The sequence below is a fragment of the Ceratotherium simum genome, chromosome 14 (assembly GCF_057802395.1).
Source record: "Ceratotherium simum simum isolate JZ-2026a chromosome 14, ASM5780239v1, whole genome shotgun sequence".
Classification (NCBI taxonomy): domain Eukaryota; kingdom Metazoa; phylum Chordata; class Mammalia; order Perissodactyla; family Rhinocerotidae; genus Ceratotherium; species Ceratotherium simum.
Window position 1 is genome coordinate 3,417,861 of NC_141913.1, and position 25,317 is coordinate 3,443,177.

The 25,317-nt window shown below is 47.2% G+C and overlaps 1 protein-coding gene across 5 annotated transcripts in view; it reads left to right on the forward strand.

The window, feature by feature from the left end:
* Positions 1-19,152, forward strand: part of LOC147915244 (uncharacterized) — a 35,658-nt gene extending 16,506 nt beyond the window's left edge. Inside the window, exons 1-6 of one of the 5 annotated variants that reach the window (XR_015554242.1) lie at positions 7,464-7,550; positions 11,056-11,185; positions 14,307-14,398; positions 15,370-15,473; positions 15,972-18,083; positions 18,188-19,152. Coding sequence is in view for 3 of the 5 variants with exons in the window: in XM_087438900.1 (XP_087295026.1) it covers positions 16,251-17,309 (1,059 nt within the window). In the remaining 2 variants the exon portion in view is untranslated. Of the gene's footprint in view, positions 1-7,463; positions 7,551-11,055; positions 11,186-14,306; positions 14,399-14,543; positions 15,152-15,369; positions 15,474-15,971 lie in introns of those variants that run through there. The other 4 variants (XM_087438899.1, XM_087438900.1, XR_015554243.1 and 1 more) reach the window with 4 other exon arrangements.
* Positions 19,153-25,317: the final 6,165 nt, after the last annotated feature.

Consider the following 25,317-nt stretch of genomic DNA (forward strand, 5'->3'; position numbering starts at 1 on the left):
AGTTTTTATCATAAATGGATGCTGTATCATGTCAAATGCTTTCTCTGCATCTATTGAGATGATCCTGTGATTTTTATTCTTCATTTTGTTAATGTGGTGTATCATGGTGATTGATTTGCAGATGTTGAATCATCCCTGCATCCCTGGAATAAATCCCACTTGATCATGGAATATGATCTTTTTAATGTATTGTTGTACTCGATTTGCTAGTATTTTGTTGAGGATTTTTGCATTGATGTTCATCAGTGATATTGGCCTGTAATTTTCTTTTTTTGTGTTGTCCTTGTCTGGTTTTGGTATCAGGGTAATGTTGGCTTTGTAGAATGAGTTAGGAAGCTTCCCCTCCTCTTCAATTTTTTGGAAGAGTTTGAGAAGGATAGGTATTAAGTCTTCTTTGAATGTTTGGTAGAATTCACCAGGGAAGCTGTCTGGTCCTGGGCTTTTGCTATTTTTTTTTTTTATGAGGAAGATTAGCCCTGAGCTAACATCTGTTGCCAATCCTCCCCTTTTTGCTGAGGAAGATTGGCCCTGGGCTCACATCCATGCCCATCTTCCTCTGCTTTATATGAGACGCTGCCACAGCATGGCTTCACAAGCGATGCGTCAGTCCATGCCCGGGATCCAAAGCTGCAAACCCCGGGCTGCCAAAGCAGAGCTCGTGAACTTAACCGCTACGTCACCGGGCCGGCCCCCCAGGCTTTTATTTTTGGGGAAGTTTTTGATTACTGTTTTGATCTCCTTACTGGTAATTGGTCTATTCAAATTCTCTATTTCTTCCTGATTCAGTTTTGAAAGATTATATGATTCTAAGAACTTATCCATTTCTTCTAGATTATCCAATTTTTTGGCATATAGCTTTTCATAGTATTCCCTTATCATCTTTGGTATTTCTGACCTGTCCGTTGTAATTTTTCCTCTTTCATGTCTGATTTTATTTATTTGGGCCTTCTCTCTTTTGTTCTTGGTGAGTCTAGCCAAAGGTTTGTAAATTTGTTTTTGTCTTTACAAAGAACCACCTCTTGGTTTCATTGATTTTTTCTGTTGTTTTTTTAGTCTCTATTTCATTTATTTCTGCTCTGATTTTTATTGTTTCCCTCCTTCTACTAATTTGGGGCTTTGTTTGTTCTTCTTTTTCCAGTTTCTTTAGGTGTACCGTTAGATTGTTTATTTGGGATTTCTCTTGTTTGTTGAGGTAGGCCCATATTGCTATAAACTTCCCTCTCAGAACCGCTTTTGCCGTATCCCATAAATTCTGGCATGTGGTATTTTCATTTTCATTTGTCTCCAGGTATTTTTTGATTTCTCCTTTGATTTCTTTTTTTTTTTTTTAATTTTTTGTTTATTGCTGTAACATTGGTTTATAACATTGTAAAAATTTCAGGTGTACATCATTGTACTTCTATTTCTGCATGGACTACATCATGTTCACCACCAAAATACTAATTACAACCCATCACCACACACATGTACCGAATTATCCCTTTCACCCTCCTCCCTCCCCCCTTCCCCTCTGGTAACCACCAATCCAATCTCTGTCCCTATGTATTTGTTTATTGTTGTTATTATCTACTACTTAATGAAGGAAATCATACAGTATTTGACCTTCTCCCTCTGACTTATTTCACTTTGCATTATACCCCCAATGTCCATCCATGTTGTCACAAATGGCTGGATTTAAGTCGTTTCTTATGGCTGAGTAGTATTCCATTGTGTATATATACCACAGCTTCTTTATCCATTCGTCCCTTGATGGGCACTTAGGTTGCTTCCAAGTCTTGGCTATCGTGAATAAGGCTGCAATGAACACAGGGGTGCATGTACCTTTGCAAATTGGTGTTTTCAAGTTCTTTGGATAAATACCCAACAGTGGAATAGCTGGATCATATGGTAGTTCTATCGTTGATTTTTTGAGGAATCTCCATACTGTTTTCCATAGTGGCTGCACCAGTTTGCACTCCCACCAGCAGTGTATGAGAGTTCCCTTCTCTCCACATCCTCTCCAACACATGTTGTTTCCTGTCTTGTTAATTATAGCCATTCTGACGGGCGTGAGGTGATATCTCATTGTAGTTTTGATTTGCATTTCCCTGATAATTAGTGATTTTGAACATCTTTTCATGTGTCTGTTGGCCATCTGTATATCTTCTTTGGAGAAATGTCTGTTCAGGTCTTTTGCCCATTTTTTAATTGGGTTGGTAGTTTTTTTGTTGTTGAGATGCATGAGTTCTTTATATATTTTGGAGATTAAGCCCTTATCAGATGTATGGTTTGCAAATATCTTCTCCCAATTGTTAGGTTGTCTTTTCGTTTTGTTGATGGTTTCCTTTGCTGTGCAGAAGCTTTTTAGTTTGATGTAGTCCCATTTGTTTATTTTTTCTATTGTTTCTCTTGCCCGGTCAGATGTGGTGTTTGAAAAGATGTTGCTAAGACCGATGTCGAAGAGCGTACTGCCTATGTTTTCTTCTAGAACTTTCACAGTTTCAGGTCTTACATTCAAGTCTTTAATCCATTTGTAGTTAATTTTTGTGTATGGTGTAAGGTAAGGATCTACTTTCATTTTTTTGCATATGGCTATCCAGTTTTCCCAACACCATTTGTTGAAGAGACTTTCTTTTCCCCATTGTATGTTCGTGGCTCCTTTGTCAAAGATTAGCTGTCCATAGATGTGTGGGTTTATTTCTGGGCTTTCGATTCTATTCCATTGATCTGTGTGTCTGTTTTTGTGCCAGTACCATGCTGTTTTGGTTACTACAGCTTTGTAGTATATTTTGAAATCAGGGAGTGTGATACCTCCAGCTTTGTTCTTTTTTCTCAGGATTCCTTTAGCTATTCGGCGTCTTTTGTTGTTCCATATAAATTTTAGAATTCTTTGTTCTATTTCTGTGAAAAATGTTGTTGGAACTTTGATAGGGATTGCATTGAATCTATAGATGGCTTTAGGAAGTATGGACATCTTAACTATGTTAATTCTTCCAATCCAAGAGCACGGAATATCTTTCCATTTCTTTGTGTCTTCTTCAATTTCTTTCAGAAATGTTTTATAGTTTTCGGTGTACAGATCTTTCACCTCTTTGGTTAAGTTTATTCCTAGGTATTTAATTCTTTTTGTTGCAATTGTAAATGGGATGGTATTCTTAATTTCTCTTTCTGCTACTTCGTTGTTAGTGTACAGAAATGCAACTGATTTTTGTATGTTGATTTTGTATCCTGCAACTTTACCATATTCGTTTATTACTACTAAAAGTTTTCTGGTGGATTCTTTAGGATTTTCTATATATAAAATCATGTCATCTGCAAATAGTGACAGTTTCACTTCTTCCTTTCCAATTTGGATCCCTTTTATTTCTTTCTCTTGCCTGATTGCTCTGGCTAGGACTTCCAGTACTATGTTAAATAGGAGTGGTGACAGTGGGCATCCTTGTCTGGTTCCTGTTCTTAGAGGGATAGCTTTCAGTTTTTCACCATTGAGGATGATATTAGCTGTGGGTTTCTCATATATGGTCTTTATTATGTTGAGGTACTTTCCTTCTATACCCATTTTATTCAGAGTTTTTATCATAAATGGATGCTGTATCTTGTCAAATGCTTTCTCTGCATCTATTGAGATGATCATGTGATTTTTGTTCTTCATTTTATTAATGTGGTGTATTACGTTGATTGATTTGCAAATGTTAAACCATCCCTGCATACCTGGAATAAATCCCACTTGATCATGGTGTATAATCTTTTTAACGTATTGTTGTATGCGATTTGCTAGTATTTTGTTGAGGATTTTCGCATCGATGTTCATCAGTGATATTGGCCTGTAATTTTCTTTTTTTGTGTTGTCCTTGTCTGGTTTTGGTATCAGGGTAATGTCAGCTTCAGAGAATGAGTTAGGAGCTTCCCCCTCCTCAATTGTTTGGAAGAGTTTGAGAAGGATAGGTATTAAGTCTTCTTTGAATGTTTGGTAGAATTCACCAGGAAGCCGTCTGGTCCTGGACTTTTATTTTTGGGGAGGTTTGTGATTACTGTTTCGATCTCCTTACTGGTGATTGGTCTATTCAAATTCTCTACTTCTTCTTGATCCAGTTTTGGAAGGTTGTATGATTCTAAGAATTTATCCATTTCTTCCAGATTGTCGAATTGGTTGGCATATAGTTTTTCATAGTATTCTCTTATAATCTTTTGTATTTCTGAGGTGTCTGTTGTAACCTCTCCTCTTTCATTTCTGATTTTACTTATTTGTGCCTTCTCTCTTTTTTTCTTGGTGGGTCTAGCTAAAGGTTTGTCTATTTTGTTGATCTTTTCAAAGATCCAGCTCTTGGTTTTATTAATTTTTTCTTTTGTTTTTTTGGTCTCAATTTCATTTATGTCTGCTCTGATTTTTATTATTTCCCTTCTTCTACTGATTTTGAGCTTTGTTTGTTCTTCTTTTTCCAGTTCCTTTAGGTGCATTGTTAGATTGTTTATTTGAGATTTTTCTTGTTTGTTGAGATAGGCCTGTATTGCTATAAACTTCCCTCTTAGAACCGCTTTTGCTGTATCCCATAAATTCTGGCATGTTGTATTTTCATTTTCATTTGTCTCCAGGTATTTTTTGATTTCTTCTTTGATTTCTTCGTTAACCCAGTCGTTGTTCAGTAGCATTTTGTTTAATCTCCATGTATTTGTGGCTTTTCTGATTTTCTTCCTATATTTGATTTCTAGTTTCATACCGTTGTGGTCAGAAAAGATGCTTGGTATTATTTCAATCTTCTTAAATTTATGGAGACTTGTTTTGTGGCCTAATATGTGATCAATCCTGGAGAATGTTCCATGTGCATTTGAAAAGAACGTGTATTCTTTGGTTTTTGGATGGAATGCTCTGTATATATCTACTAGGTCCATCTGTTCTAGTGTGTCGTTTAAGGCCAATGTTTCCTTATTGATCTTCTGTTTGGATGATCTATCCGTTGGTGTAGGTGGAGTGTTAAAGTCCCCTACTATTATTGTGTTACTGTCTATTTCTGTTTTTATGTCTGTTAATAATTGCTTTATATATTTAGGTGCACCTACATTGGGTGCGTAGATATTTACAAGTGTTATATCCTCTTGTTGGATTGTTCCCTTGATCATTATGTAATGCCCTTCTTTGTCTCTTTTTACAGTTTTTGTTTTAAAGTCCATTTTGTCTGATATGAGTACTGCTACCCCAGCTTTCTTTTCATTGCCATTTGCATGGAGTATCTTTTTCCATCCCTTCACTTTCAGTTTGTGAGTGTCTTTAGGTCTGAAGTGTGTCTCTTGTATGCAGCATATGTATGGGTCTTGTTTTTTTATCCAGTCAGCCACCCTATGCCTTTTAATTGGAGCATTTAGTCCATTGACGTTTAAAGTAGCTATTGATAAGTATGTACTTACTGCCATTTTTTAACTTTTTTTTTTTTTCCCTCAGTGTTTTAGTAGTCCTTCTCTGTTCCTTACTTATTCTATACAGAATTGATGGTCACTTTAGTTTGACCTCTGTCTGAAAGCTGTACTCTTTAACTACCCTCCTCCCTCCTTTTGTGTTTTTTATATCATATCTAACCTCTTTTTTGTGCATTTGTATCCATTACGTTCTAATCGTGGAAATAGATAATTTTTCCTATTTGTGGTCTTCTCTTTTCCCCTTAAATCAGTCCCTTTAACATTTCTTGTAACACTGGTTTCTTGGTGACAAACTCCTTTAATTTTTGCTTATCTGGGAAAATTTTGATCTCTCCTTCCATTTTGAACGATAACCTTGTTGGGTAGAGTATTCTTGGCTGTAAGTTTTTTCCTTTTAGCACTTTAAATATATCGTGCCATTCTCTTCTAGCCTGTAAGGTTTCTGCTGAGAAGTCAGCTGATAGCCTTATGGGGTTTCCTTTGTATGTAACTTGACATTCTCTTGCGGCTTTTAGGATTCTCTCTTTATCTTTAAATCTGGACATTTTGATTATGATGTGTCTTGGTGTGGGCCTCTTTGGGTTTATCTTGTTTGGGGCTCTCTGTGCCTCCTGTACCTGGATGTCTGTTTCCTTCCTTAGGTTAGGGAAGTTTTCATCTATTATTTCTTGAAATAGACTCTCTGCCCCCTTGTCTCGCTCTTCTCCTTCCGGGACACCTATAACATGGATGTTAGTGCGCTTGATGTTGTCCCAGAGGTCCCTTAGACTGTCCTCACTCTTTTTAATTCTTTTCTCTTTTACCTGTTCACCTTGGGTAATTTCTTCTAGTCTTTCTTCCAGCTCACAGATCCGTTCTTCTGTATCCTCTACTCTGCTTTTGAGTCCCTCTAATGAATTTTTCATTTCCAGTATTGTATTCTTCATTTCTGATTGGTTCTTTTTTATATCTTCCATTTCTTTGTTGACATTCTCACTGAGTTCATCTATTCTTCTCCCCAGATCAGTGAGCATCCTTAACACTCTTAGTTTGAACTCTCTGTCGGGTAGGTTGCTCATTTCTGTTTCACTTAGTTCCTTTTCTGGGGTTTTGTCCTGTTCCCTTACTTGGAATGTATTCTTTGCCTCCTCATTTTGCCTCTTTCCCTGTGCTTGTGTCTACGTATTAGGTAGGTCAGCTACGTCTCCTGCTCTTGGATAGGTGACCTTATGTAAGTGATGCCTTAGGAGGCTTCCAGTGTGCTTCCCTCAGTTCTCAATGTTCCAGGGGTGACCCCTATGTGGGCTACGTGTGTCCTTCTATTGTGGCCTATTAGCTCTCCCTATAGGCGCCCAGGGAGGCTGAGTTATGCTCCTGGCCAGCTGTTGTAATGCTCAGCTGCTTGTAGTTGTTGTGGGCCCTTCAGTCTCTTTATCAGGTGTGGGGAGCCCCAGCACAGTTGGCTGTAAGTTCTAATACCACATTTGTGTTGCAGTATTTCTTTTAAGTGAGTAGGCCCCCACTGTGGCAGGTTGTTAGGCTCAGGGCCTTACAATTGCTGTAAACCTCTAGCCTATTAGGTCTCTTGTCAGCTCTCTGAGGATTGCAGCTGGGTGGGGCTGCCCTCAGGCACAGGAGCACCCAATTGTTTCAGGCTTTGGAAGGTGGGGCAAACCTCCTATGTGGGTCTTTGAGAAGCACAAGTCTTCTGCAGCTGACAAGCCCTGTTGCCCACAGGTCCACACACACAGTCAACACAGTCCTGCCCGTGTGGCGCCCGACCTCCCAAGCGGACCCAGTCTCTCCACGGCGGGAGCCCCACACACTCTGCCACCACCCCACACTCTCCACCCGCTCCTTGTGCACACCCTGCCCCGCTCAAGTCAGCTCAGTTGCCAGGCTGCAGAGAATCCAGTCACCAATCTATGCAGGCCCACACATTGCCTGAGGGCTTGTTGTTGGGTGGGGCCAGTCTCTAGGGTGGGCTGCCTGCCCTGGCTGAGCTGGATTAAATCGGTGTTCTAGCGGGTGGAGCAGACCCTGGGCTAGCAGGTCTCAGGGAGAACTCCAATGGCGTCTGTGTCAGCACGCTCACACCAGGCCACAACAATGGCCGCCGCCAATGTCCCAGTCCCTGGAGAGGTCTCACCCCTCACCGAGATGCACTCAGGGCCTATTAGGTGAGTCTCTTGTCACCGAAGCACTGTGTACCTTTCTTTCTGGTGATTTTAGGATGCTTTCTGGAACGGGTGAGTTTGTGCACGGGCCCTTTAAGAGCCAGTTTTAGTTTCTTTGTGAACCGGGTTTTCTGGGGGTGCTACCCAATGCTTTAGTAGCAGGCAAAGTCAGACATTATGCCACTGGTGTCGATTGTGCTGGGTCCACAAAATGCCCACAGCGGGGGCGCTCCCCGGCTCAGGACCCCGCGCCTCCAGGGAGGGCTGCGTACCTGTGAGCTGCTCCCGGCGGCCGTGACGCTGGCGGCTTGTGAAGGCGGCGTTTTTCCTCTCCAGAAGGGAGTCTCTGCCTCTTCTACCCCAGTTAGGATTGTCCGTTGTTGCAGGAGTTCCTCTTATCCAGTTTTCAGTTCTGTCTCAGGGGTAATTTTTCCACGAGTAGTTGTAAATTGGCTGTGTCCACGGGAGGAGGTGAATTCAGAGTCTGCCTACGCCGCCATCTTGACTCCTCTTCTCTCCTTTGATTTCTTCATTGACCCAATCATTGTTCAGTAGCATTTTGTTTAATCTCCACATATTTGTGGCCTTTCTTTCTGTAGTTGATTTCTAGTTTCATACCATTGTGGTCAGAAAAGATGCTTGGTATTATTTCAATCTTCTTAAATTTATTGAAACTTGCTTTTGGCCTAAAATGTGATCAATCCTGCAGAATGTTCCATGTACATTTGAAAAGAATGTGTATTCTTCAATTTTTGAATGGAATGCTCTGTATGTATCTACTAAGTCTATCTGGTCTAGTGTGTCGTGTAAGGCCAATGTTTCCTTATTAATCTTCTGTTTGGATGATCTATCCATTGGTGTAAGTGGAATGTTAAAGTCCCCTACTATTATTGTGTTTCTGTCTCTTTCTCCTTTTATGTCTGTTAATAATTGCTTTATATATTTAGGTGTTCCTATGTTGGGTGCATAGATATTTCCAAGTGTTATATCCTCTTGTTAGATTGTTCTCTTGATCATTATGTAGTGCCCTTCTTTGTCTCTTGTTATGGTTTTAAAGTCTATTTTGTCTGATATAAGTATTGCCACCCTAGCTTTCTTTTTATTTCCATTTGCTTCGAGTATCTTTTTCCATCCCTTCACTTTCAGTTTCTGAGTGTCTTTAGGTCTGAAGTGTGTCTCTTGTATGCAGCATATATATGGGTCTTGTTTTTTTATTCAGTTGGCCACCCTATGCCTTTTGATTGGAGCATTTAGTCCATTGACATTTAAAGTAGCTATTGATAAGTATGTACTTATTGCCATTTGTTTACTTTTTTTCTGGGTGTTTTAGTAGTTCTCTATTCTTTTCTTCTTCTCTTGCTCTCTTCCCTTGTGGTTTGATGGCTTTCTTTAGTATTATGTTTGTGTTCCTTTCTCTTAATTTTTTGTGTATTTATTACAGGTTTCTGGTTTGTGATTACTATGAGGTCATATAAATAACCTACATATATAGCAATCTATATTAAGTTGATGGTCTCCTTAGTTTCACCTCTTTCTAAAAGCTCTACTCTTTTACTCCCCTCCTCCCACATTTTATGTTTTTGATATCATATCTAACCTCTTTTTTGCATGTTTATATCCATTACCTTCTTATTATGGAAATAGATAATTTTTCCCTATTTGTGGTCTTCTCTTTCCCCCTTAAATAAGTCCTGTTAGCATTTCTTGTAGACTGGTTTCTTGATGATAAACTCCTTTAATTTTTGCTTGTCTGGGAAACTCTTTATCTGTCCTTCCATTCTGAATGATAACCTTGCTGGGTAGAGTATTCTTGGCAGTAGGTTTTTCCCTTTTAGCACTTTAAATATATTGTGCCACACTCTTTCAGCCTGTAAGGCTTCTACTGAGAAGTCAGCTGATAGCCTCATGGGGTTTCCTTTTTATATAACTTGTTGTCTTTCTCTTGCTGCTTTTAGGATTCTCTCTTTATCTTTAAATCTGGACATTTTAATTATGATGTGTCTTGGTGTGGGCCTCTTTGGGCTTATCTTGTTTGGTGCTCTCTGTGCTTCCTATACCTGGATGTCTGTGTCCTTCCTTAGGTTAGGAAAGTTTTCAGCTATTATTTCCTTGAATAGATTCTCTGCCCCTTTGTCTCTCTCTTCTCCTTCTGGGACACCTATAACATGGATGTTAGTGTGCTTGATGTTGTCTCAGAGGTCCCTTAGACTCTACTGACTCTTTTTAATGCTTTTTTCTTTTATCTGTTCAGCTTGGGTGATTTCCTCTAGTCTTTTGTCCGGCTCACTGTTCTGCTCTTGTGTATCCTCTACTCTGCTTTTGAGTCCGTCTAGTGAATTTTTCATTTCCAGTATTGTCTTCTTCATTTCTGATTGGCTCTTTTTTATATTTTCCATTTCTTTGTTGATATTCTCACTGAATTCATCCATTCTTCTCCAAAGATCAGTGAGCATCCTTATGACTCTTTATTTGAACTCTTTGTCAGGTAGGTTGCTCATTTCTGTTTCATTTAGTTCTTTTCTTGGGGTTTTGTCCTGTTCCCTTACTTGGAATGTATTCCTTTGTCTCCTCATTTTGCCTCTTTCTCTGGTCTTGTATCTATGTATTAGGTAAGTCAGCTATGTCTCCTGATCTTGGAGAGGTGACCTTATGTAAGAGATGCCATACAAGGCCCAGCAATGTGCTTCCCTCTCATCACCAGTTCCAAATGTTCCAGGAGTAACCCCTGTGTGGGCAACATGTGTCCTTCTGTTGTGGCAAGATTGCTCTTGCTATAGATGCCCAGGGAGGCTGAGCTGTCTCCCTGGTCGGCTGGTTGTAATGCTCAGCTGTGTGTAGCTATGGACCCTTCAGTCTCTTTATCAGGTGTGCGGAGCCCCCGCACAGTTGGCTGCAAGGTCTAATAGCACATTCCTGTTGCACTTTTTCTGTTAAGTGAGTAGGCCCCCAGCGTGGCTGGTTCTTAGGTTCAGGGGCTTACAATTGCTGTAGGCCTCTGGCCTATAAGGCTCTTGTCAGTTCTCTCAGGATTGCAGCTGGGTGGGGCTGGCCCCAGGCAGTGCAGCACCCAATTGTTTCAGGCTTTGGAAGGTGGGGGCAATCTCCTATGTGGCTGTTTGAGAAGCACAAGTCTTCTGCAGCTGACAACCCCACCACCCACAGGGCCACACACACCATCAACACAGTCCTGCCCCATGTGTGCACCCTGACACCCTGAAGCAGACCCAGTTGCCCCACAGCAGAGGGCCCATACACTCCACCAATGCCCCACACACTTCACCCACTCCTCATGCATGCCCTGCCACACAGAGGTGGTCCCACTCACTCGGCTGCAGAGTTTCCAGGCACTGCACCTATGCAGGCCCACAAGCTGCCTGAGGGCTTGTTGTTGGGTGGGGCCAGTCCCTAGGGTGGGCTGCCTGCCCTGGCTCAGCTGGATTAAATCAGTGCTCTAGTGGGTGAGGCAGACCTTGAGCAGAGAGACTCCATTTTTACTTGTATTTTTCAGGGGGAGGACTCCAACATCATCTGCCAGCATCAGTGTCAGCACACCCATAGGTCACAACAATGGCTGCTGCCAATGTCTCAGTACCTGGAGAGGTCTCACCTCTCACTGAGATGCACCCAGAGCCTATCAGGTGAGTCTCTTTTCACCAAAGGACTGTGCATCTTTCTTTCTGGTGATTTTAGGTTGCTTTCCGAAATGGGTGAATTTGTGCATGGGCCCTTTAAGAGCTGGCCTTTTTTTTGTCAGGTAGCTTTTCTGCGGGTATTTCCTGTTGTTGCTAGTAGCCAGCAAGGCCAGATATTATGACACTCATCTAGGTTGTGCTGGGTCCAAAAAATGCTCATAGTGGCAACGCTCCCCCACTCAGGTCCCCCACTCCTCCAGGGAAGGCTGTGTACCTTTGGATTGCTCCCGGGCAGCTGTGAAGCACTGCAGCTTGTGAAGGTGGCTTTTTTCTCTCCAGAAGGGAATTTCTTTCTCTTCCACCTCAGTCAGGACAGTTGCGTGTTGCAGGGGTTCCTCTTATCCAGTTTTCAGCTCTCTCTCAGGGGTAATTGTTCCAAGAGTAGTTGTAAGTCTGTTGTGTCCATGGAAGGACATGAGTTCACAATCCACCTACACCACCATCTTGATATCAATCTCCTGTTCTCTCTATTTTTTGTTTCCATTTTTTTTTACCTTCCTATGGGTGACTTGAACATTTTTTATTCCATTTTGACCTGTATTTTTCACTGTATCTCTTTGTATGGTTTTTTGTGTGTTTGTTCTAAGTGTGACATTATATGTACATAACCTCAAAGTCTACTTGTCTCCACATTTTACAGTTTGAGTGATGTGCAGGAACCTTATCTCCCCTCAGGTCCATTTACCCTCTCCTGTCAATAATATAATTGTCTTCAATATTTCCTTTTCTCAGGGGTCGGCTGGGTGGCGCAAGTGGTTAAGTGCTCACACTCCGCTGCAGTGGCCCGGGGTTCGCAGGTTTGGATCCCAGGCATGCACTGATGCACCACTTGTTAAGCCATGCTGTGGTGGCGTCCCATATAAAGTAGAGGAAGATGGCCATGGATGTTAGCTCAGGGCCAATCTTACTCAAGAAAAAAGGGGAGGATTGGCATCAGATGTTAGCTCAGGGCTAGTCCTCCTCACAAAAAATATATATATATATATTTCCTTTTCATATATTGGGAACCACTATCAGACAAAAATGTTATAATTTTAGCTTCAACCATCAAACATAATTTAGAAAAATCAAGAGGAGAAGAAAAGTTAATGTATTTACTCATATTTTCACTCTTCTGTTTTTCTTTCTTCCTTTGTGATGTTCCAGGATTTTTTTTTTTTTTTTTTTTTTTGTAATTTCTTTCCTCTCAAGAACTTCTTTTAGCTATTCTTTTAGGGTAGGTCTGATGATGACAAATTCTTAGTTTTCCTTCATCTGAGAGTCTTGATTTCCTCTTCCTTCTTTAAAGATATTTTCACTGAATATAGAATTCTGGGTTGACAGTGCTTTTCTTTCAGCACTTGAAAAATGTTGTGCCACTTCTGGTTTCTATGGTTTCTAATGAGAAATCCACTGTTATTCAAGTGGTTTTTTTCCCCCATAGGTAAGACATCATTTCTCTCTCACTGCTTTCAAGACTTTTTCTTTGTCTTTAGTTTTCAGAAGTTTGAAAATTAGGTGTGGTCTTAGTCTTCTCAGACTGCCATAACAAAATACCATAGATTGGGTGGCTTAAACCACAGAAATTTATTTTCTCACAGTTCTGGAGGCTGGAAGTCTGAGATCAGTGTGAGAGCATGGCCAGGTTCTGGTGAGCACTCTCTTCCTGGCTTGAAGACGGCCACCTTCTCACTGTGCTCACGTGTGGTGGGGAGAGAGTGAGTGAGCTCTCTGGTGTCTCTTCTCATAAGGGCACTAACCCCATCATAAGGGTCCCACCCTCACAACCTTATCTAAACCTAATAACCTCCCAAAGGCCCCACCTCCAAATACCATCACATGGCGGTTTAGAACTTCAACTTGTGCATTTTGGGAGGACAAAATTCAGTCCATAGCATGTGTCTTGCTGTGGATTTCATTGGATTTATCCTGTTTGGGTTTTGCTCAGTTTCTTGAATCTTTAGGTTTGTGTCTTTTGCCAAATTGGGGAGATTATTAGCCATTTTTTCTTCAAATACTTTTTAATCCCCACTTTTTTTCTTTTCTCATTCTGGGATTCCAATGAAACAAATGTTAGATTTTTTGCTATAGTTTCACAGGTACCAGGGGTTCTGTTCTTTTTTCGTTTCTTTTCTTTTTTTCAGTCTATTTTCTCTCTCTTGTTCAGATGAGGTAATTTCTTTTGTTCTATCTTCAAGTTTACTGACTCTTTCCTCTGTCTTCTCCATTCTGCCTTTGAGCCCATTTACTACATTTTTCAAATTTCAGTTATTGTGTTTTTTCAGTTCTAAATTCTCAATTTAGTTCTTCTTTGTATCTTCTATTTCTTTGCTGAGACTTTCTATTTTCTCATTTGTTTCAGGCATGTTTTTAATTGCTTGTTGAAGCATTTTTATGATGGCCACTTTAAAATCCTCATCAGATAATTACAATATCAGTGTCATCTCAGTGTTGGGGGTCTTTTGACTGTCTAACTTGTTCAAGATGATATTTTCCTGGTCCTGATCCCCTTATCCCCACCACCAAAGTGTAGGGAAAATAGCCTGGTGGTCACCTCACATGGAAGCCCCAAAGGCCAGTCTCTCCCTCTCCCTGCATCAGCCCAGGGCAAGCCTGTGGTCCTCCCACATCCACCTGGGCACTCCCTTGGGGAAATGGACCTCTCACCAGCAACTCTAGGACCAAGTGTCTCATGGAGGGTCCCTCCAGGTAGCCAGCTGGGACCATTCCCAGGCTCCACCCAGCCTCCTCCAGCTGCAAGCCCCAGATGCCTCTAATGTGTTCCCTCTTGCTCAGGTTAGCCAAGGCCAGCCTCTCAACTTGCACCAGAAAACCCAGGTGATACAGAACTGCTAAAATAAGTTGACTTTTCTCATCACCCCAATTAGATAGAATGAGGGGAATAACCTCGCTCCCCCCAAATCATGGATCAGGCATTTCAACCCAAGTCCATCTACACCCAGAGTGCCTCCCCACACCGTCGATCATGCCTGGCCCCATAGACAAGGCAGTCCATTCACTCAGGGCTAACTAAAACGTGTCTTTGGGAGACACTTTTGCCAAAAGTAACCCTGACTCCTTTCTACAGGGAGTGGGTTTCCTGAAAGGGAAATGATGGCCTAACCATGATCTCAAAGTCGGGGGTTTCAATTCCATAAGACTTCTCCAACTGAACTGAAGGTGAGCTCACCGTGTTCATCTCATGCTCCTCTGTGTGGCAGCAGTGGGAGGCCTGGACCACAGGGTGCTGGGCCTGTACAGGGAGGCTCAGGGTGCAGCCACAGTGACTCCATGGGCATGACTCACTGGACTCGGGGTTCTGCAGGTATCGCAGGACAGTCGGCCTGAGGGAGGATCGCTGTGCAGTGACTTGTAGAAGCTCCTGTCTTTGTAGACGTCTGCTTTCCAGTATGAAATGAGTAAAACTAGGCGGGCTGAGTCCTCTATCCAACATGGCAAATCAAGAAATCAGGTTCAATGGTGACGTGGGAACCAGGAGAAGAGGTGCCGAATCTCTAGGCCCAAATCACAGAAGTTAAGCCAATACTTCCATCCTCCATTTTTGAATTTCAGATTTTCCAATGCAAATTTAAAATAGAACTCATTCATATAATAGTTTGCAGTAAACTGTGTTTCCCACAGCTCAGCAGGAAGACGTCCCCCATTTCTGCCCTGGTTGTCCCTGCAGTCCCCCTTGCTCCTCCGCTGTCTGCGCTCAGGGCCCTGAGGCAGCCTCCGTCCTGCTGGCCACAGGGAAATGGAGTCAATGTGTAGTAATTTCTGAATCAGAGCAACATAGATGTTGCTAAAAACACAAAATGAGTTAAAAGAAGAGGCAGCAGAGTGGGATGGAGCCTGGTGACTCTGTCCATCATCCACCTGTTTGACAAGGATGACTGCTGGGCATCTCTGGGCATTGAGGGCAGGGGCCGTGCTGGGCACAGAGGTGGGGGGAGGGCAGGGGGGCTTGGTTTTGTGGGACAACATGGCACAAATCCCACAGAGACGGCCCCTAACTCCCCATCAGCAAGTGGTTCATCCTCCCACTTGCTCATGCCCCAAACCAGTGTCACCCTGGCCCCCTCGTCCCCACACAGTGCCCTGTCACCGTGGCCGAGCTGCCCCTGCCTGGGCTGCCGTTCTTCCTGCAGGAGCCTGAGTGACCGACCATCTGAGCACATCCTTTGCATCCTGCCCAGCCCTGCTCGAACCTCCTGTGGCTCCAGGACACAAGCTCCTCGCCTGCCTCCCCCCCGTAAGTCCCCCAGGCCTGCGGCACCCTCTCCTTCACTGGGTGCCTCCCCTGGAGTGCTCCTCCCCATCTCCATGCACCTTTGCTGCCTCAGGACCCCCCTGCGTCCCCGTCCCGCAGAGAGGGTATAATCCCCCAACTAGCCTGTCACCCAGCCCCCTCCGTCCATCCCCTGAGCTCACGTTGCTCCTCCTCACACTGGTCCAGGAGGTTGTTAGAGTCATTGTAATGGCTTCACAGGACTGGCGTCTGTCCCCCAGAATGTGGCCTAGGTGGGCCCAGGGACTGCTCTGAACCCCTCAATCTAGTTGGCGCCCAGTAGGTAGTTTGCACTAGTGAGCAAGTTGCTCTTTAGGGGAGGCCACATTTAAGGAAACAAACTTGATCTGGTTCTATGCAGTAGAGAGTTATTTATTTATTTATTTTTTGGTGAGGAAGATTGCCCCTGAGCTAACGTCTGTGCCAATCTTTCTCTATTTTGTTTGTGGGTCGCTGCCACAGCATGGCTGACGGGTCGTGTAGTTCCACACCTGGATGTGAACCGGTGAACCCTGGGCTGCCAAAGTGGAGTGCGCTAACCACCCACTACACCACCGGGCCGCCCCGGTAGAGAATAATATTCGAGCAGTAGCTATTCATCCCTGGGTCCCACATTGACCCCAAATCTTACTAAGCGCCTGTGCCTTAGAGCATGGCTCCGGTGAACAGGACAGGGACCAGCGTGGACCTGTCCCCCTGGACCAGCGTGGGCTGCTCTGCTGTTGTTGAACCACATGGTGAATGCAAGCGGAGGCAACAAGGTCCCGGGGCAGACGGGGCCTCAGGACAGCAGGCCCGCGGGGCGGGGGGAGGGATGAAGCCCCAGCTCCGAGGGGCCCACGGCCGTGCACGTCGGGGCGCCGTCCAGGCTCTGGGCTCTTCTCACGACGTGGAGCAGGCGCCGGCCTCACCCGCCTCCCGGCCCACGCTCCTCAGGGCAGCGTCTGCAGCCTTGTGGCCACCGTTCCAGAACGCCAGACATTCCTGAAATGGGAAAAGGGAAATGAAGAACCAGTTTTGCGGAGCACAGAGGAACATCCCAATAAAAGGAACGGTGGCTTGTCTGCTGTGGACAGCTGGAAAGGTCGCGGGCCGTCGGGCTCACGGGCTGTTCGCCCCAGCGGCTTCTGGGTGCTGCTGGTCCCTCACGTCCCGGACATTCGCAAGCTTCGGAAAGGCCGCCAGTGCTCTGGTGTCGCCACCGCCGTGAGAGGAGTGAACTCGGCGCTTCCCACGCATCGCTTCTCCGTCATGTTGGGTTTAGGGGACGATGCAGTGAACGTTTTCCTCTATAAATGTTGGGGGAAAGTGCTGTCTCGAGAGGCACTTGGTCCTGGCTGGGTTGGGGTATTGAGGGAGCCACGCAAGAGCGAACTTGTCTCGTCTGGTTCCCAATCTGACCCGGCCCAGGGCTCCCTCATACACCGCTCTGGCAGAGAGAGACTCAATGAACGGAAAAATGGGGCACCAGGGCCAGAAGGGGTGTGGGCGGCAAGTGGCCACATTCCAGATCCGGGAATCAGGGACAGGGCGCCCCCAAGCAGGGCTCCCACACTTTTGATTTCAGGAGCCAGTACAGTCCAGGGCACACTGGAGGCTTCTCACCTTTCTATTTTCAGAAATAAGAACATTAAGTGCAGTTCCGTCCACACCGTCACCTTCTCATCTAAGGAGAGAGATTCTCCCACCCACAGGGAGGACACAACTTCAGAGAAAAGCCAGTCGCTTCCAAGAAATGGGGACAGGTGGCTGTCCAAGCCAGGCCCCTTGAGGGTGAAGGGACATTCCCCACCATCGTAGGACAGGGGAACGACAGGCCACACCGACGGTCGGGCGCAGGGGATGTGCAGTCCCCTGTCGGGAGAGGGCGCTGTGACCTCCTCGGGCCCGGGCCGCAGGTGCGCTGCGGGGCCTGCTGTCCTGGAACCCACATGGAGAAGGCGCCTCAGGGAAGCAGGTGTGGTCAGTGTGTCAGCCGTCGCTGAGGGGCCAGGACGGGGACGCAGTGCACACCAGCTGGTGGGGGGTGGGGTGTCCTGCTGGTCCCCTTGTGTCCCTCTTTGCTGGCTCTGTGCACCGCCCCCCAGCTGCTGCGTCATGGGCCCCTGCACCCTCCTGCAGAGAGCCGCCTGCGTGACGGCCCGCTTAGCCCGCAGATGCAGGGAGTGGAAGTGACTGGAAGTCAGGTCGCCCCCAGGGCACCCGAGGCTTCGAGCCTTCAGCTGGCTGGCGCTGGAGGAGGCAGGTGTAACTTGTGCCCAGAGCCCCACGGATCAGATGGCGCCCGTGCACCACGCAGCCTCTGGAGTGCTGTGCAGGTGGACGTGGGCCCACTGGGGAAGCGGCCCCGCCAGCCGGGCCGGCCATCGGCGCTTAGGACACCGCAGACCGGCCACAGACACCGGCTGAGCCTGGAGGAGAAAGCTCTCCCTTCAGAGCCACAGCGGGCGGGCCTGGGCGGCCGAGGGCTCGTGTCCCCGGCTCTGTGAGCTCCCTCAACACAGTGGAATAACAGCATGGACGAAGACCGGTGGATCGGCAGGTGAAGGATTTCCCACCTTTTGTAAAGGACAGGTAGCCGTTTGAACTACTCTACTGCCCTCTTTTTAAATAAGCTAAATGTCTCCCCCTTGTCACTATCTCTGGTCTCACATTTCTTCAACCGCGTGATCACTTAGGAAACCTCTTGGATGACTGTGACTAGTCAAGCCCTCAGCTGGCCTCAGGTTGGGTCACCTGCCGGCTGGGTGGCCTCCCCACGTGGTGCAGCTGCTGCCTCTGACCCCCACGTGCCCAGCTTCTGAGAGAATGGGATTTCGGCCAAAGTCAGAGGCTCACAACTCTGAGCCAGGTCGGCCCCTCGGCCCTCATCACCCCTCCACCTTCCAATCCCCAAAGAGAGCCAGCCGGGACCCTGCGGGGGCTCCAGAACCATCAGCATCAGCATGGCCTGGGATGCAGGCACGCCCAGGCCCAGGATGTCCCGCCTTCAGAGCAGTCAGGTGTGGGGCCGGAGGAGACCTCAGGACATAGGATTCGGAGATGGAGTGTGGTGACAGCTGCTGACCTGTCCACCAGACAAGACTCTCCACCAGCAAGAAGATTATGACTGGCTGAAGGCTCAGAGGATGGTTAGCATTTTTTAGCAATAAAGTATTTTTCAATTAAGGTATGGACGTTGTTTTTTTAGACATAATATTATTGCACACTTAGTAGACTACGCTATAGTGTAAACATAACTTTTATATGCACTGAGACACCAAAAGATTCGTGTGACTCGCTTTATAGTGACATTCGCTTTGTTGCGTCATTCTGGATCTCTTGGCCTCCAGTTGCATTTCTAATGGGGATGGGCACTTCTTTCTCACGATCGCTCTCTGTGGCATCTCCCTTTGTTGGGTCACTTGGCTGTTGCTTTGCAAGAAAATATGAAATTGCAATGTGAGGGCCGGCCCCGTGGCTTAGCGGTTAAGTGCGTGTGTTCAGCTGCTGGCGGCCCAGGTTCGGATCCCGGGCGCGCACTGACGCACCGCTTCTCTGGCCATGCTGAGGCTGTGTCCCACGTACAGCAACTAGAAGGATGTGCAGCTGTGACATACAACTATCTGCTGGGGCTTTGGGGGAAAAAATAAATAAAATTATAAAAAAAAAAAGAAATTGCAATGTGAAATATTTGCTTCACTATATTTGCTTCACAAATTTACGCCCTGCCGCTCTGTGTCCGTGCCCATCACATACACAATACTTTTTCATTTCAAGGCTGAATCATAGTGTAATATTTTTGAGAATATTTTTAAATAGCAATTAAACTCACTGGGTGTAGCACCAATAATGCCCATCACCGGATTAAAGTGACGACCACAGGAAATACCTTGATGGAATAAGCACATGCATAGTTAACAATAACCATGGCAAGTTGTCATACCTGTCACCGGCCCAACAGTGTTGTAAGAAACGTCCCTATCTGACTCTTAAATGTGCCTCTTAGAATGGACTCAGTATGGTAGTTATGCAAGCATGTGTTACCAGAGGCAGGAGGAGGCCCAAGGAGATGGAGGCTCAAGGAGATGTCAGTGGGTCTAGCCTGCACGTTAGAATCACCTGGGGACTTTACATGTGGCCTCTGCCCAGGCCGTATCCCCAGAGACTCCTATATGTCACAGGACTGGAATGGGGCTCCCTGCGTCAGAATGGTTTAGAAGGCCCCCAGGTGATTTTGATGTGCCACTGGGGTTACGTGTCAGGTGGCCATGAGGTTCCAAGGTTTCTGGGAGAGAAGGAGCGTGGCCCCTATCAGGGCTGCCTCTGCTGCCTGGGTGGGTCCCCGAGAGCTGTCTGCGTCCCTGCCCCAGTGCTGCGGCCGTTTCCTTCCAAAGCCCAAAGCCTGGAGGTGTGCACGCGGCTGTGGCCCCTCAGGATTCCCTGGCCGAGGAGAAGGCAGACAGTCCCTGTCCCTCGCTCTGTGGAGCACCTGGGAGGAGTGCCCCAGGTGTCCCCGGACAAGGGGTCTTTAGGTTTTCTTCCGTAGCCCTGCCCTCCAGGGGGGACCAGACAGCAGACATTGTGTGGTCCTCTCCCCACCTCACCCCTCAACACCCGGGCACCCACACCTGGCTCTGCATCCCCAGGTGCACACCTGAGGACCCGCTTCTCCTGTGCAAATCATCTCCCATGAGGATGGCTGACTGTCAGGGCACAAGTCCTCCGGCACACCTCGGCACCTCCGCAGAGGCTCAGCCACCAGCTGTGTTAAATCCAGGGGGACTTTGTATTTCCTGCTCAGATGGGGCAGATTTTAGGAAACATTCCCCCTCCTCAGGGGATGACACATACTGGCTGATCACAGAGTTCTTGCGGCCCACGCTGGGTAATTCCAGCAGCCAGATTCAGCTGGCACTGCCCTTGGGTGGATCTCTGCATTCCACCCCCGCTGAAGCCTCTCCTGGGGCACGGAACACAAATTTGCAAGCAGTTACATTGGAACCTAGGGTCTCCGGGTCCTTGACTGATTCCCTAGGAAAGTGGGAAAGTGCTTGTGTTCAAGTGGGGGTCAGGGTGGGGCCTCGTGGCCAGAGCTGCCAGTGATCAGAAGGGAGAGGCAGGCGTGGGGAAGACTGCTGTTCAGAACGAGGGAGGAGTGTCTGCCTCCCGCCCTGGCAAGCTCTCCTCCCAGGCACCCTGCCCTCTGTGCCTGCTGTCACCCATCTCCTCTGCATCTGGGACGGAACCCTGTGTTCTGCTCCTCACTCCCAGGGCCTTTGGAAGTGCTTCCTAAACACCAAGGTTGTCTTCCCGCCGTGTTCTGCGTTAGGGAAGTTCCCACTACAGACACTCATATAATTGTCAAGCCAGAAGTGATTATTTGCTTTACTCAGCATTCAACCATGCTCTGATTTGAAAACTTTGATTTTCAACTTTTGGGGAAGAAATTAATTATCTAGAGCAGAGATAAACATATAGTCTAAGGATGGGCTTCCGGGATGTCCATGGAAACAGAAAATGTAATGTTTGTGGGAGTGGAGAGGGTTCAAAACTTTTTTAGATTCTCGAATGGGTTGGTGACCCAAAAATGGTTAAGAACCTTTTTGTGTGTAGGAAGGCTCATTAGATTCTGGAACTTTGTCTCTGACATTGATGTTAGAACTCCTGTTGCTCTGGTACTTTGACAGAACGTACTGAGGGCCACAATGGAGTCAGTCACAGGGAAGCATAAATTAGAAGTAGATGAGGGAGAAAAAGGAAAATACCAGGATCAGAACATAAAACTAAGACTCCTGAGGCCAGTACCAGCCTTATTTACAATAGCCAAAAGGTGGAAACCAATCAGTGTCCCACGATGGGTGAATGAATAAACAAAATGTGGTCTATACATACAATGGGATATTATTCAGCCTTAAAAAGGAAGGAAATTCTTACACATGCTACAACGTGGATGAACCTTGAAGACATTGTGTTAAGTGAAATAAGCCAGACACAAAAGGACAAATACTGTATGACTCCACTTACATGAGGTACCTGGAGTGGTCAGATTCACAGAGACAGAAAGGAGAATGGGGGGAGGGAAACTGGGGAGTTGTTGTTTAACTGGTGCAGAGTTTTGACTGGGGATGATGAAAAAGTTCTGGAGGCGGATAGTGGTGATGGTTGCACACAACATGAATGTACTTAATGCGACTGAACTGTACACTTAAAATGATACATTTTATGTTATGTATATTTTACCACAATAAAAAAAATGAAAAAAATGAAAAGACTCCTGAGGCCAATGTCAAAGTACCAGCATCCTGTGTCTGTGTTACCAGTGGATTACAGATCTGGCTCTAAGCTCTCAGCAGCCAAGTCTCAAGCCTGTTTCCTTGGAGAGTGGGGGGCTTACCTGACTTATGAAGCAAAACACTTTGTCATAATGGCCACTTAAGTACCGACAATTAAAACCAATACCCATTACACGGTCATTTAAACATGTGACAATTTGCTAATGCTTTTATCAGCAATGGGATCGGAAAGAGAAGGTGAATTATGTTTAAACTGATATATATAATTTAACACGAGGATAATATCCGATAAATTGGTGTTTTATGAAATAGATGGAGATGCTCAGATAGCATGAAGAAGGGGGAAACCTGGGGGGATGGACGCAGACCCCTCATTAAATCAGCAGATGAATGAAAACCAAGCATTCCGCTTCAGGTTGGAGAGGGAGAGCCAGCCCTTGGGTCACGCACACCCCAAACCCAATAGGTTTCCAGCACCAGGAAAATCTGTCTTCAGCCCAGGGAAGGCTGCCACTAGCTTCTCCGCTTTGCTAACCAGCCAGGAGCCATGAGATCTGATGATCCTGGAAGGATGCAGAAGCCCTTAGGTGCAGCCCTGAAGTGCGCATTCTCTTGCCAGGCTGGAGCAGACCCCCAGGAAAGCACAGCTGCCCCTGCTGGCCTGGCTTCTACCGTGGCCTGGCTCCAGCACGAGGTGCCTGGAGGGTGGATCCTGCCTGGGTTGCTAGTCCACTAATCCTGGTCCCCTGCTGGCGTCACATCTCAGGGGCAGTTCCAGGCTGATTTCTTGTGTTGCCAGCTCACTCTCCCTGGAGGTGGCAAGTGGGCCCGAAATGCCATCCTGAAGAGCACCAGCTGCTCTTCCAGGGAGGCCAGGGTGCTCCCTCACCCAGCGGCACTCCGGGCCTGAACTCTCAGGAGAAGACCCCTTGCGTCCCCACCTAGAGATGGCTGCCCCAAAGCCCCCTCCAGCCTGGACCCATTGTCCTGATTGAGTGCATGCGTGGGGACAGCTCTGTGGACAAACCCACCCTCAAGTGCAGTGACCAAGGCCAGGGCAGGGTTCCCCTGCCTCGCAGGGGCTGCATTCTGCTGACCTGGGGGTAGCGGGGCCAACCTAGGGCGCAGGAGTGCACCCCCAGGCATGAACAGCCAGTGGGGCAGGAAAGGGGAGGGGCCGCCATCAGCCTCCCTCCCGAGCACTCCCCGCAGCCCCGCCACTTCTCCATCCTTCTGCGAGGTCAGGGAGGAGGGGCGCGTGGGTGCCGGACAAGGTGGGCCAGCGGGCAGCCAGGGCCTGTCGGTGCGGGCGGGGAGCTGCCCTCCAGCCTCTCGAGCCCGAGGAGGCCTCTCCGCGCTGCCGCGCTGTCGCCCGAGAGTGCAGAGCTGGGTGCCTGGGTGAAGCATCCGCCAGTCTCAGAGCTCCCCCAGCGGCCGGGGGGCTCTGTACAGTTCAGAGGCTCAGGAGCGCGCGGGCACACTCGGTGCCTGTCGCCGGTGCCAGGGTCTGCGCCGGCCGTGGGAAGCCCAGAGCAGACGTGGACTCCGCTGCCCTGGGTGCTTCTGCGTCTCTGCACGACCAGCGCTGGCGGCGCGCCGGGACCCCCAGTCCCCTCAGGCAGCTCGCAGCCTGCTCCGTCTTCCCCGGCCGCTCTCCGCGCCGTGCTGCAGTGAAAGCTCTTCCCGGGCCTTCCTCGGGTGTTCACAGGCTCACCGGTCCCAGCCGCGCTGCTCTCCGTCCTGTGAATTAGCTGCACATCTGCTGAGTCCCACACGGAGGAAGGGAAAGGAGACTCCGTGGACAGGCCCTGGGGTAAGACTGCCGAGGCCGCTAGTCATCAGACCGCGGTTCATTTGCAGTGAGGGGGAAAAGGAAGGAAGAAAAGAACGCTCGTGATTTCTCGACGCATGCCAGTGGCCGAGAAGCGCCTGATCGAGTTGTCCAGATGCAGAAATTAAGACAGAGAGATTAGATAAACTGCCCAAGATCAAAGGGCCCGGTGGCCATGGCTTGAACCCAGGAAGGGGGCTCCAGAGCTGCACCCTCCAGGGAGGGCCTGCGGGGCGGTGGGTGCAGCCAGCCTGAGTTCAAGTCCTGCCACGGCCCCAGACCACGGTGCACCCTCAGGGAAGCCACACACCGCTCCCCAAGAGCAGTTTCCGCGCCTGCAATGAGGCTGATAAAACCAGCTTTCCGGGGCCATTTTGGAGGAGTAAACAGCACGGTCTGCCGCGGAGCTGGTGAGGACGAATGGCTCCAAGTCCAGGCTTTTCTACACCAGGAGCAAGGGGCAACCTTCAGAGTGTTCTCAGTTAGGCGAGCTGTGGTAGTTACATTTTCATGCCATTACTTGGATTAACATAGAGGGACAAAGGGGCATCTTACCGTTGCTCTAACGAACCAAGGGCAACCTGCGCACACCGCCCAGCAGGGCGTCTGCAGCCCGGGTGTGGCCTTCTCTCTGCTGGCGGGCCCAGCCGGCTGCCCTCGAGCTGGCGGGCCCGGGGGGCCCATCTCGTTCGTGGAAACAGCTGGAAGAGCACGGAGTCTAGGCTGGCATCGCTGCCCAGTCACAGCAACGGAGGGCAACTTCTTCCCACGCCTGCCGATTGTAGTCAGTCACGTTCATCAACGTTTTACTTACCACAGCTTTTACTGTATCCTTGTGAAAATCTTTGGGTAGGTATAATTCCTGTGTCTGACACCCATGTCGGCTGTAGTGCATGTTCACGTGGCTCTTTTACTTTTTTATTTTTTTGGTGAGGAAGATTCACTTTGAGCTAACAGCTATTACCAATCTTTCTCCTTTTTTTTTTTTTTTTGCTTGAGGAAGATTAGCCCTGAGCTAATATCTATACCAATCTTCCCCTATTTTGTATGTGGGTGGCTGCCACAGCATGGCTTGACACGTGGTGTAGTTTGCACCCAGGATCCAAACCTGCAAACCTGGGCCGCCGAAGTGGAGCACACCAGACTTAATCACTATGCCATGGGGCCGGCCTCTATGTGACTCTTTTAAGGTAGACCACGTCCTATTTCATTCTGTCCCTCACCACATCCCTGTTGGAAAAACAGGGAAGACTCTGCCTTTGGACAGGTGAGGGAATGGAGGCCCCCGGTGGGCTGTGGCTAGTTTAGTTTCATTTGCATCTGACAGGAGGCATTGGGGGCTCTGGAATAGTCTCTGCTCTCTTAGGGGCAGAGAGAGGAGAGTGAATCACTGTCCTGTTCTTTGTCTAAATACTGGAGTCCTTCCCTGCTGGGCCTGGGGTGTCTGCCCTGATACCCTTTATGTTTCACCCCAAGCTACCTCTCCATCCCAGAATGGGGCTTTAGACAACTCCTTTGAGAGAGATGAGGCCTGTCAAGAAATATGAAGGGTCTGAAATTTTATCCAACTTACACTCTAAGTTATCCTGTTACTGTATGCTGGCAGCAGACACAAGACTCCTGGGTCGGAGACAAAGAACTTTATTATTAACAGCACAGCAAACAACATCAGCATATTTGCATTAGTTCTCCTTGCCCCCAC